Source organism: Lottia gigantea, assembly GCF_000327385.1.
Source record: "Lottia gigantea unplaced genomic scaffold LOTGIsca_48, whole genome shotgun sequence".
Lineage (NCBI taxonomy): Eukaryota > Metazoa > Mollusca > Gastropoda > Lottiidae > Lottia > Lottia gigantea.
The window spans coordinates 2,095,323-2,109,704 of NW_008709663.1; the positions used below are offsets into that span (position 1 = coordinate 2,095,323).

General features: G+C 36.0%; 1 protein-coding gene across 1 annotated transcript; it reads left to right on the forward strand.

Moving 5' to 3' along the window:
- Window positions 1-7,551: 7,551 nt before the first annotated feature.
- On the forward strand, window positions 7,552-13,421 carry LOTGIDRAFT_164986 (hypothetical protein; the record flags this gene model as incomplete). The annotated part of the gene is made up of 4 exons (XM_009061487.1): window positions 7,552-7,624; window positions 9,420-9,599; window positions 10,855-11,070; window positions 13,378-13,421. 4 exons carry the CDS (start codon window positions 7,552-7,554, stop codon window positions 13,419-13,421), a joined length of 513 nt encoding a protein of 170 aa, XP_009059735.1.
- Window positions 13,422-14,382: the final 961 nt, after the last annotated feature.

The following is a 14,382-nucleotide window of genomic DNA, read 5'->3' on the forward strand; positions in this document are numbered from 1 at the left end:
CTCACAGCAGGGCACCCTAGCCTTGACCGACAAATTTACAAACTCAACTTGCTTAAATGAAATTAAAGATGCGATTCCGGCTGAAATTCTGAACATATTAGCTCTGTGAGAATGGAAATTCCAGGAGACGGAAATAATTTGACTGGATCTAATACCCGAGACCATTCTGCACCTGTTTTTGTCAACTTGTCATAGTTTCAGAGAGTTTACATAGCTAATGTGGGTTAGTCATCTCTTTTAGGAAGTCCACATAGTTTATAACGTTCATTTGATATTTAGGTTTGTCCACTTAGTATCCCTTTCAAAGAGTCTAACATATATAACATGTTTAATTGGGTATAAATATAACAGAAGGAATATTCTATTAGTTTGAAATTGGAGATCGAAAAGGCATTAGGAAACCTCTTGACAATTTTACTAGAGAGCCACATGCGTATAGCTGTCAATATTTCGTTATGCAATGTGCGATTACGCGACACACCAGACACTCCACTAATTGGTTTAGTAAATTTAGAACAAGCCTTAGGTGTATGAAACATAGTTACTGCCTGAAGCCATAATTCAGGATGCATATGGTGCCATGGGAGAGTTTTATTTTGGCACAATCTCCTAAATTGTGTATCATAATAAGTGAAAGCATTAATGCAAAAAACGTGACAAAAATCAAAATGACCCCCAACTAATAAACGATTAATATACTGTACAGATCTTTCCCATATTATTTGAGTGTCCCGGACCTAGGTCGTTATGTTCTTTATTTATTGTTTGTATAAAAACTGTTATCTAAACATAGCTAGTTATAATTCATAATTTACATATTCATAGTCTTGTTTGCCCTCATCGTGTCTAAAACACGCCCTCATTCGTCATATTTCTTCGGGGTAGGGTTAATAAGACCATGTCGCAACCCGTATTCGAGATTTACACTTAGATCTTGCAAGTCGTGCTATAAACTTTATGAATAATCAATATCTGAGCCAAAGGAATGGGATTGCAAGACCGAGCGAAGCCTGCGTAACGTTTTCAAATAAAAACGTTTTCACATTCTCGTCTTACTTTAACACAACGTTTGTTTATTGAAAATATCTATAAACGTCCTGTGCCAGTGCTTTCGTAACTCTGGCATTAGCTACAACCTCTACTACTTATTTGAGCTTATCCAATCATAATCTACTTAGAATATAAATTATAGGATATTCAGGCTGTCATGTTGCTTTACTTTGTTTTTCGCCATTTCACAATTTGCCATTGTTGTCAAGACGCGACGCTCGAAGGATTGGTTTAACACATGTAAGGTCATAAGAACGAGACTGTGGTAGAAAAACTGTTAGATTACAATGGAGAAAAAGAAAGAAAGAAATTATAATAAAATTTTTAATTAAACTGATCTAACCCTTGCTGCACCAAGCTTTGAAAGTATTAAAAGTTCAGGATTTGACTGTCGTCTGTCGTCTGTCGTCTGTCAGGGTATAAATCAGAGATCTGTAAAGCCTATAGATTATAGATTATTAGATTAGGTTACGAATAATGTGTCGTTACACTAATAACGAAATAAATCACTCTAAAGGACAGTAGCCTTTCTATAACAATGTGTAGGCTATATTAGATAAAAGTGTAATAATAATTCTACCATTATGGCTATTCTCTCATTTTCTTTAAGTGAACTCAACAAAACAGACAAATATTCGACCCAATTTGGCTGAAATTCTTACAACAGACCTACTGACCTATTCAGAACACCCCAATTATAACTTTACTGCCCATTGATCATTTTAAACACAGTAATCCTTCTAAGGCTTTCTAGAAAATGACGAAATGATCTGATCTTTGCTACTTCATAAAGCGCCCACCTTCAAATAGAGTGAAATCTTAAACATTCCCTTGACGACTTGCTTAATGCATGTTTGACTGTATTAATATTTAAGTTCGAACCAAGAAACTTTGAAGAATTCGTCCTGATGGGGATTGTATATCAGAAACACAATAAAACTCGGATCAAAGAGGTTTTAAAGTATTGCATAAGAGTTGTCCCGATGAGAATATAATATCAAAAGCGCCTGTTGTCAGAGATGTCGAATTATCTTATATTTGGAGAAGTTGTCCTGATGAAGGTAAAATATCAGAAACGCTTATATCGTTACTTATAAATACCCGTTACTAATATTAAAACTCAATATTTTGAAGTGTTGTTAGTACATCACAATATATGTAATAGAGTTGTCCTGATCATGATTGTATATCAGAAACACGTCGTCAGCTACTTATACGTTGTATATTTGAAGGAGTTGTCCTGATGAGGGTATAAAATCCGAAACACATGTCGTCAGTAACTAATATTAAAACTATAACTAAGAGATATTGAAGTGTTGTTAGTATATCAATATAATATTAAGTCTATAACTAAACACTAGATCAATATACAATCTAAATATAACAGTAAATATTGTCATTGATCAAACAAACATACGTGATTTTTACCATTAACCCCCCTGCCCCTTCCTCCCTTACCCTCTCTGCCCTGCCCTCTCCCCCTCTCTCTGTCCTGCCCTCTCCCCTCCTCTCTCTCTGCCCTCTCCTCTCCTCTCTCTCTGCCCTCTCCCCTCCTCTCTCTGCCCTGCCTTCTCTGCCATGCCCTCTCTCTCTACCCTGGCCTCTCCGCCCTACCCTCTCTCTGCCCTGCCCTGCCCTGCCCTCTCTCTCTGCCCTGTCCTCTCCGCCCTGCCCTCTCTCTGCCCTGCCCCCTCTCTCTCCGCCCTGCACTCTCTCTGCCCTGCCCTCTCTCTCTGCCCTGTCATCTCTGCCCTGCCCTCTCTCTGCCCTGCCCTCTCTCTGTCCTGAACACTCCCCTCTCTCTCTCTGCCCTGTCCTCTCTCTTTCCTACGCTCTCTCCCTCTCTCTCTACCCTGCCCTCTCTCTGTCCTGCCCCCCCCTCTCCTCTCTCTCTGTCATGCCCTCCCCCTGCCTATTATAGCCCCAGATAGAATATAGGCCATACAACTAAACTATTTTTCGGGTAATGACTGACAATTCTAACTTAACCCTTTTTTCCCGGTGTACAACAAAATGTGCAGTTTTAAGAAGTCAGTATTGTATTTTACTATTAATGTCGTTAAGAGTGAATATTCCTTCCTTTTTTTTATAAACTTCATTTATTCAATAATTAAGAGAGTGTACAAAAACAAAAAAAAACATGGCAGTTAGCCAACTTAGAGGGTGGAAAGTTCATTAAATATATCAATTAGTCAACTCAGAGGGTTCTAAAAAATATATAAACCTTCAAAACACTCTGAATAAACAGTTAGCCAAGCTAGAGGGTGTCAAAATGTACAACAAAAAACTAACAAAATATCAATGAAAGCCAACTTGAAATGTGAAAAACTCCATATATAAAAAAGTAAGCCAAGCTAGCGGATGTAACAAACACAACGGTATGCCAAGGATGGGTGTAATCACTCTTAGATATAATAGAAAACCCGAAGGATGAAAAAATCCACAAAATATCGCAGTAAATCAACTGTACGATAATAATGGACTAACTTAAACCGGAGACTTATCAAATTAAGAAAATATCCGAACTGTACTTAAAAATAATAAAAAGTATTTAGAATTTCAAACAATACTCACCAAATTACTACTGTTTTAAAATATCCGAGTAAAATCCTAGAATTTGTCTGGTTGTAAATCTTTCTCCCCAGTCAGACAGTCAGTCACTCGAGACGTAAACCAGGTATTATCAATGTTTGACAGTAACTAAGCAAATGGTTTACCCTGTATACAATACAATAGGGGTGTCGTCTATACAATAACTGATTTGTCTGTGTTAAATAGTCGAGTTTGTCAGGGTGTAAAACGTCTTACTGGTCGCTCTGATTGTTATCTTAAACAGTGGTTAATCTCTTAATCAGGGTCTCTTGACTTGGTCTGAGAGAGAATATCCAGGACAGCCCCTGTGAATACCGTTTAGTGGCTTAAGTGAAAACCGGTACCTGACCTACTGTCGGACGCACTAGCATTAGAATTTTTATTGCCTTGGGGAGGATTCAAGCCTATGGCGCCTTAGTGTCTAACAGACGACAATCCAACTCGTTACCGACTGGATTATTCCACTGATACAAAAATGACAGTGTTCCTACCCAGCGTTACAGGGAAGTATCGATACCTACCTGGTAAAAAGGGCAAACTAAGCTCCCAAATGGAAATGTGTACCAGCAAATTTAATGTCTACATGGTAAATAGGGCAGATCCGACCACCCTAAATCAATATGTGTAACAATAAGTCGGGCCCTGTGATATTCTGAAGGGATTAACTCAAACCCTAACAAAGATATTATAAATACATACAGTTATAAATATTCCATTATTAATACATTATGTCTTATAATACAATACATATTTCTTTATCTACAGAGTCGGTTTACCCGCTCTGCCGCTCTGCTACTACCTTCTCCACTTCACTCCTCCACTCCTGTCGCTCTGTCGCTCCATCACTGGGTCTGGCGTTCCGCAACTTCGCCACTCTACTCCATTCGCTCTACCAATCTTTTCACTCCACAATTTTGTATCTTTTTCGTTTTCTGATATTTTTAGTTTAAATTGTAATCACGGAAACTAGAATATCAGGAAATGAAAAAGATACAAAATTGTTACGTAATTTCAACAGGATGTAAAACTACATTTTATTTGAATTCATTTTCATGTATCTGCAATCACCAATACATAGTTATTTATTTATTTACGTGTTTCGTATATCAGAAGATCTCTTTGATGTATAAGATTTGAACGATATTTAGAAGCGAGCAGCACATGTAAAACACAAGACAGTAATTATGGGATAAACACACTTCTTTAATACATGGGTACATAACGTTTCAACAAAAGTTACAAGTTTATTAACATGTCAAAATGTGTAACAACCTAATCCCTAGTTGGTCAATATCTTGTTATATTTTATTCTTTCACCATTTCATCTGATGACGTGTAAATTGTGTTGAAATGTTATGTACCCATGTATTAAAGAATTGTGTTTTATCCCATAATTACTTATTGTCTTGTGTTATATGTTCTCTTTGGTGTAAATCCCTGGTTCCCAACGTAGGGTGTTTTCACCTCCTGGGAGTGTGGGACTAGGGTGTCAAGGGTGTGGCCATGTGGTGTAGGAGATGAATTTATTTTGAATTGTGAGAGCACCTCACATAAACACATGCTAAAAATGTGGATGAAATAAATTTTTGGGGGATGGGACATTGTTATCATTGTTGTACTAAATATGACATTGTTATTGTTGTACTAAATATGACATTGTTATTGTTGTTGTACTAAATATGACATTGTTATTGTTGTTGTACTAAATATGACATTGTTATCATTGTTGTACTAAATATAACATTGTCATCATTTACTAAATATAACATTGTTATCATTGTTGTACTAAATATAACATTGTTATCATCGTTGTACTAAATATAACATTGTTATCATCGTTGTACTAAATATAACATTGTTATCATTGTTGTACTAAATATAACATTGTTATCATTGTTGTACTAAATATGACATTGTTATCATTGTTGTATTAAATATGACATTGTTATCATTGTTGTACTAAATATGACATTGTTATCATTGTTGTACTAAATATAACATTGTTATCATTGTTGTACTAAATATAACATTGTTATCATTGTTGTACTAAATATAACATTGTTATCATTGTAGTACTAAAAATAACATTGTTGTACTCAATATAACATTGTTATCATTGTAGTACTAAAAATAACTTTGTTGTGCTATCACATTCTTATCGTTGTTGTACAAAATACAACATTGTTATCATTGTTGCACTAAACTAAATGTACTATCATTTTTGTACAAAATGCAACATTGTTATCGTTATTTCCGATATAGCCAATCAGCTTATCCGCGTAGTAAAACCGGGAAGTGACGCGTATAGCTTACTTTCAGTACAATTAACTAGCAAATAATTGTTTTTACTGGATTAAATTTCTTCCGTCCATAAGCATAGAATTGTGGAATTTAATGGCGAAAAAAATTTCAATTGGAGGATATATTTTTTGTTTTCAAATCGAATATTTCTAATATACACTCAAAGACCATAACAATTTAATGAGTTTTGATTCTAATTAACTTGTAAATATTCATCATGACCCAAATTTTCCGACCTACTAAAAAAATCATATTTCTTCTTTCACAGAGTGATTCATTGTTGTACAAAAATCTGTTTTAAAACACGCCAAACATCACTCTGTGATATTCTAGGGGGTGGTCCACTTTTGTACTATATAGAAACACCAGATACCATCTAATTCTGGATTATATTCTAGAGGGTGGTCCACTTTTGTTCTATATAGAAACACTAGACACCGCCTAGCGCTGTGTTATATTCTAGGCGGGATTCAACGTGGTACTATATAACAACACAACACCTAACTCTGTGTTATATTCTAGTGGGTGGTCCATTGTTGTACTATTGTCTCTTTATAAAACCACCAGACATCACCTAACTCTGTGTTATATTCTAGATGGGTGGTCCACTCTTGTACTATTGTCTCTTTATATAAAACCACCAGACATCACCTAACTCTGTGTTATATTCTAGATGGTGGTCCACTCTTGTACTATTGTCTGTTTATAAAACATCAGACATCACCTAACTCTGGGTTATATTCTAGTGGGTGGTCCATTGTTGTACTGTTGTCTCTTTATAAAACCACCAGACATCACCTAACTCTGTGTTATATTCTAGTGGGTGGTCCATTGTTGTACTGTTGTCTCTTTATAAAACCACCAGACATCACCTAACTTTGTGTTATATTCTAGTGGGTGGTCCATTGTTGTAATATTGTCTCTTTATAAAACCACCAGACATCACCTAACTCCGTGTTATATTCTAGTGGGTGGTCCATTGTTGTACTATTGTCTCTTTATATAAAAGCACCAGACATCACCTAACTCTGTGTTATATTCTAGATGGTGGTCCACTGTTGTACTATTGTCTGTTTATAGAAACATCAGACATCACCTAACTCTGTGTTATATTCTAGTGGGTGGTCCATTGTTGTACTGTTGTCTCTTTATAAAACCACCAGACATCACCTAACTCTGTGTTATATTCTAGTGGGTGGTCCATTGTTGTACTGTTGTCTCTTTATAAAACCACCAGACATCACCTAACTCTGTGTTATATTCTAGTGGGTGGTCCATTGTTGTACTATTGTCTCTTTATATAAAACCACCAGACATCACCTAACTCTGTGTTATATTCTAGAGAGTGGTCCATTGTTGTACTATTGTCTGTTTATAGAAACACCAGACATCACCTAACTGTACATCACCGGCTGTTCTTTAGGAGTTCAGCAAAAAATCGCAAAAGAAATCTATCAGTGATATCAATTGAATTTTTTTTCAGAATGTATGTAAATTAGTCAATTAGTAAGCTGTGTTTAAACTGTATAAAATAACAGATCTCTTCAGTATTACTTCATACAACTCTAACTCTTGTTATTGCTATAAGTATAATTAGCTGTCAGCAATATGTCGGTTGTTAAAAGTCTATGTTTGATGTTTGCTATTTTATCGGCAGTGGACTGCTCAGTCACTGTAGATTGTGAGTACAATATTTTATTTTTCTCTCGCTATTCATTGCTCAAAGTTTCGTTTCACAATCAATTTTGTTGTAATACCGATAACATTTAACACTTTGCTGATAGAGCTCAATTTCAGCTATCTGTATAGTCATCTAAATATTTACTATACCAGCTGATAGAACTCAATTTCAGCTATCTGTATAGTCATCTAAATATTTACTATACCAGCTGATAGAACTCAATTTCAGCTATATGTATAGCCATCTAAATATTTACTTTACCCGCTGATAGAACTCAATTTCAACTATCTGTATAGTCATCTAAATATTTACTATACCAGCTGATAGAGCTTAATTTCAGCTATCTGTATAGTCATTTAGATATTTACTATACCAGCTGATAGAGCTCAATTTCAACTATCTGTATAGTCATCTAAATATTTACTATACCAATTGATAGAACTCAATTTCAACTATCTGTATAGTCATCTAAATATTTACTATACCAGCTGATAGAGCTTAATTTCAGCTATCTGTATAGTCATTTAGATATTTACTATACCAGCTGATAGAGCTCAATTTCAACTATCTGTATAGTCATGTAAATATTTACTATACCAGCTGATAGAGCTCAATTTCAACTATCTGTATAGTCATCTAAATATTTACTATACCAGCTGATAGAGCTTAATTTCAGCTATCTGTATAGTCATCTCAATATTTACTATACCAGCTGATAGAGCTCAATTTCAGCTATCTGTATAGGCATCTCAATATTTACTATACCAGCTGATAGAGCTCAATTTCAACTATCTGTATAGTCATCTAAATATTTACTATACCAGCTGATAGAGCTTAATTTCAGCTATCTGTATAGTCATTTAGATATTTACTTCACCAGCTGATAGAGCTCAATTTCAACTATCTGTATAGTCATCTTGATATTTACTATACCAGCTGATAGAGCTCAATTTCAACTATCTGTATAGTCATCTAAATATTTACTATACCAGCTGATAGAGCTTAATTTCAGCTATCTGTATAGTCATTTAGATATTTACTTCACCAGCTGATAGAGCTCAATTTCAACTATCTGTATAGTCATCTTAATATTTACTTCACCAGCTGATAGAACTCAATTTCAACTATCTGTATAGTCATCTTAGATATTTACTATACTATTTGATAGAACTCAATTTCAGCTTTCTGTATAGTCATTTAAATATTTACTATACTATTTGATAGAACTCAATTTCAGCTTTATGTATAGTCATTTAGATATTTACTATACTATTTGATAGAACTCAATTTCAGCTTTATGTATAGTCATTTAAATATTTACTATACTATTTGATAGAACTCAATTTCAGCTTTATGTATAGTCATTTAGATATTTACTATACTATTTGATAGAACTCAATTTCAGCTTTATGTATAGTCATTTAAATATTTACTATACTATTTGATAGAACTCAATTTCAGCTTTATGTATAGTCATTTAGATATTTACTATACTATTTGATAGAACTCAATTTGATTGTTTCCTATGCTAAATGTGCTCATAACAGTGCCGTAACTATATTGTTTAAAAATTAAAAATGTAATTATGATATTCACTAAATATATAGAATTATTATATGTCTACAGTAAATGTGGTAAATGTTTGAATTCCACTGAAAGCGTTATGATTACAAGACAAAACTGACTTAAAAAAGCAACAGGATTTTATAGAAAAAAGACCTAAGTTACGGTCTTCCATACATGTGCTCATAACTAAGTTAGCTAAAACTGTTTTTCTTTCATTTCAAATATACAGCGTATTGTCCAGAGCCTCCAACCATTCCAAATGGACAAATAGTTGGGGAAACTAAAGATACGTATGTCGAAGATGATAAACTGATGTTCCAATGTGACTTTAATTACACACTGAATGGTAAATATGGAGAACTAACATGTACGTCGGGTCAAATTTGGCTACCATCTATTCATTGTCAAGGTAAAATAATTTCTCAAATAAAGTACAGTGAAATCCATACCCCACGGGGGTATGCAGGAGGGCACGTGTTAAAAAAAACTACCAGGGTAAAGGTTCCAGACCAATAAAGTCTACTCATCTAGTTAAGCGTTAAGAGTGGCCGTTGTTCTTTACAAACGTCAGCAGGGGGACTGGGTTATTGAGGCCACTGTGTAGTTGTCCAGTCCTTAAAATTGAGGATTTGATTATTGAAAACCCGACAATGTAATATTCAAGGTGGAGTAATTAGAGATACACATGGTTAAGAAGGCTAAAATTTCGACAGTAAGCCGTGAACACTATTACTGATTAGCTTAGCTAAATAATTCATGTTTCTGAGACAGATTAACACAAAAACAAAAAGGTCTGTCTTCAAAATTATCAATCTAGTTTGAGCTGTGGTAGAAATCCTGTCTGATTTCCGTTTCGAGCTGGTACAAGCCACGTTTTTTATGGTTTTTTAATGGTTTTGTCTCAAAATACGTGTCAGAATGTAACAAATCCATTCTATTTTTACAAAAATTCAAGAAAGTTTTTCTTGCCTTTCTATGTGTATAAGTTTCACCATGTTGATTTTCTATTCGACATCCAGAACAGCATGAGATCCTGACTCTACCTTTCAGCTTAAATGGTATTTGCGATAGCGACATCTACGATATTGATGTATTAAGCACTATTTTAACAGTGGTATTTCTATATTGCTCTACAATTGATGTATTGAGCACTATTTTAACAGTGGTATTTCTATATTGCTCTACAATTGATGTACTGAGCACTAATTGAACAGTGGTATTTCTATATCACTCTACAATTGATGTATTGAGCACTAATTTAACAGTGGTTTTTCTATATCACTCTACAATTGATGTATTGAGCACTATTATAACAGTGGTATTTCTATATCACTCTACAATTGATGTATTGAGCACTAATTTAACAGTGGTTTTTCTATATCACTCTACAATGATGTATTGAGCACTATTATATCAGTGGTATTTCTACATATCTCTGCAATTGACATATTGAGTACTATTATAACAGTGGTATTTCTATATTGCTCTACAATTGATGTACTGAGCACTAATTAAACAGTGGTATTTCTATATCACTCTACAATTGATGTATTGAGCACTATTATAACAGTGGTATTTCTACATATCTCTGCATTTGATATATTGAGTACTATTATAACAGTGAAAATATTTTATTTGTCATATATGTTTATTTATTTTTGTAGCTTGTTGGTTATTTACCTTCTATTCCATACCGACGTATGATATAAACGACTTGAAGTATGAAGGAACCGAAGAAACTTGTAATGAAGTATGCGACCAAGAAGATGATTGTATTAGTGCATCGTTTTACGAAGGTTTCTGTTACCGATCATTCTTAATCGATGATTTGATTGGCACTTATAAAGAGTGCGAGAAGGCTTGCTACGACGATGATACATGTAAACACATGAACTCAGATGGAAACCATTGTACTCTGTACACCAGAAAGCCCAACACCTTCTATCACGTTTATTCATCATCATGCGTTTAAAATGTAATTTTACTGACGAGCGGCAATTCCCCGATACTCACGCTGATTCACTCTGAATAAGGACTGACTCTAGGGTAGTTACTAGGGACTGACTCTAGGGTAGTTACTAGGGACTGACTCTAGGGTAGTTACTAGGGACTGACTCTAGGGTAGTGACTAAGGATTGACTCTAGGGTAGTGACTAGGGACTGACTCTAGGGTAGTTACTAGGGACTGACTCTAGGGTAGTTACTAGGGACTGACTCTAGGGTAGTTACCAGGGACTGACTCTAGGGTAGTTACTAGGGACTGACTCTAGGGTAGTTACTAGGGACTGACTCTAGGGTAGTGACTAGGGACTGGACTCTAGGGTAGTTACTAGGGACTGACTCTAGGGTAGTGACTAGGGACTGACTCTAGGGTAGTTACTCAGGGACTGACTCTAGGGTAGTTACTAGGGACTGACTCTAGGGTAGTTACTAGGGACTGATACTAGGGTAGTGACTGAGGGCTGACTCTAGGGTAGTAACTGAGGTATGACTCTAGGGTAATGACTGAGGTATGACTCTAGGGTAATGACTGAGGTATGACTCTAGGGTAATGACTGAGGTATGACTCTAGGGTAATGTCTGAGGTATGACTTTAGGGTAATGACTGAGGTATGACTCTAGGGTAGTGACTGAGGGCTGACTCTAGGGTAGTGACTGAGGTATGACTCTAGGGTAATGACTGAGGTATGACTCTAGGGTAATGACTGAGGTATGACTCTAGGGTAATGACTGAGCTATGACTCTAGGGTAATGACTGAGCTATGACTCTAGGGTAATGACTGAGGGCTGACTCTAGTGACTGAGGGCTGACTCTAGTGACTGAGGGCTGACTCTAGGGTAGTGACTAGGTGCTGACTCTAGGGTAGTGACTGAGGTATGACTCTAGGGTAGTGACTGAGATTTGGCTCTAGAGTAAAAAACACGATATCGGGGGATTTTCACTTGTCAAGTTGACCAAACAATGGTACATTTTTCCTAATTCTTACTTTAATCTATTTTAATCATTAAATTCTGTCGCTTTCGCACTAATAATTGTTTTTATTAATTAGACTTCAAACATTATACGAGATTACCCACATGCAAGGTCACTTGGGATAGCCCACAGTCAAGGTCACTTAGGATAAACCACAGTCAAGGTCACTAAGGATAACCTACAGTCAAGGTCACTTAGATAACCCACATTCAAGGTATAACCCACAGTCAAGGTCACTAAGGAAAACCCACATTCAAGGTCACTTAGATAGCCCACAATCAAGGTCACTTAGATAACCCACAGTCAAGATCACTCAGATAGCCCACAGTCAAGGTCACTTAGATAACCCACATTCAAGGTATAACCCACAGTCAAGGTCACTAAGGATAACCCACATTCAAGGTCACTTAGATAGCCCACAATCAAGGTCACTTGGATAACCCACAGTCAAGGTCACTCAGATAGCCCACAGTCAATGTTACTTAGATAACCCACATTCAAGGTCACTTAGATAGCCCACAGTCAAGGTCTCTTAGATAACCCACAGTCAAGGTCACTTAGGTAACCCACATTCAAGGTCACTTGGTATAGCCCACAGTCAAGGTCACTTAGATAACCCACATTCATGGACACTAGGGATAGCCCACAGTCAAGGTCACTTAGGATAACTCACATTCAAGGTCACTTAGGAAAACTCACAGTCAAGGTCTCTTAGATAACCTATATTCAAGGTCACTTAGGATAACCCACATTCAAGGTCACTAAGGATAACCCCAGTTCAAGGTCTCTAAGATAACCCACGTTCAAGGTCACTTAGATAACCCACAGTCAAGGTCACTTAGGTAACCCACATTCAAGGTCACTTGGGATAACTCACATTCAAGGTCACTTAGGAAAACCCACATTCAAGGTCACTTAGGAAAACCCACATTAAAGATCACTTCGAATAATCCGCAGTAAAGATCACTTGGGACGTCCCGAATTCAAGGTCACTTAAGTATAACCCAAATTCATGTCCACGGCATTCTCGCAAAGTCTCTTAGAGAATACACACATTCAAGGTCACTTAGGGAATACCCACATTCAAGGTCAATAAGGGCATTCCCACGTTCAAGGATGTGAATAGAAACTTTCAGTATCCAATACCATGACACTGTGTAATAGATAAGATCCGTAAGAACCTTGTATAAATCATCTTCAATCATAATTTCAGTCGACCCAGTTGTAAATGACTTTGCTCCAGATACTCAAATTTAAAAAAAAAGTTAGATATTCTGATCATCGTCGTTGATAACACAATCCATTGTTCAATTTGTCCAAATAGCTTGGGCAGGTAAGAGGGGCTGGCATGGAAAAAGCGTCCATTCGTCGGATGGGACAATAAACCGAGGCAATGTGTGCAGCAGGCTGTGCACGTAAAAGATCCCTCGGCAGTTGGAAATCGAGATGTTAGTTATTACTTTTACAGATTTATGGACGAATCTTTCTGATGGTTGATCGCTAACAAAAGATAAGAAACAAGCTTTGACCAAACTGTAAAATGTAATTACACTGATTAATGCAGATGAAGAAGAGATCATGAAAAAATTCCAAAACGTTATCGGTTCAAGGGAGATAACTACAATTAATGATGTCAAGGTAAAAGAAGACGAGAGACTGCAAACTGAAAATCAACATATCCAATCCGAAGAGAAGCCAATAGAAAAAGTTACATTATGGAATATTCTAAAAATAAAACTGACTGTAATTGTGGCTATATTCTGGTTCGTTTCGTAAGCTACAGTATTCCCTATCTTCGCAATGTCAAGCTATTAAGAACATCGAATTAAACCTTGAAGAGTAAGTGAAAATGGTATCGGGTGTCTAGAGTTAGCATATTCCGCCTGGGTGAACGTGTTACTTTCCAATTCGACTCTTTAATCTTTGGTAAAATCACAAATTTATGTGCCGATACCCATCCGTACTTCCAAAAAAGGGCTCGGGCCAAAATTTATTACCCTTGAACAGATGTTAGTTGAAAAAACAAAAATAAATTGACTATTATTATTTTATTTTTTATATAAATATGATAATAACTCAATGTACAAAATATAAAACAATTTATCAAAAAATATCAAAATAACGAACCGTCGTAAGAGTTGTCACCAGCCTCCCACGACCGGGGGTACAAATAGGAGGCAGACTGACTTAATCGGCAACCGTCGAGGATAAGATTCTA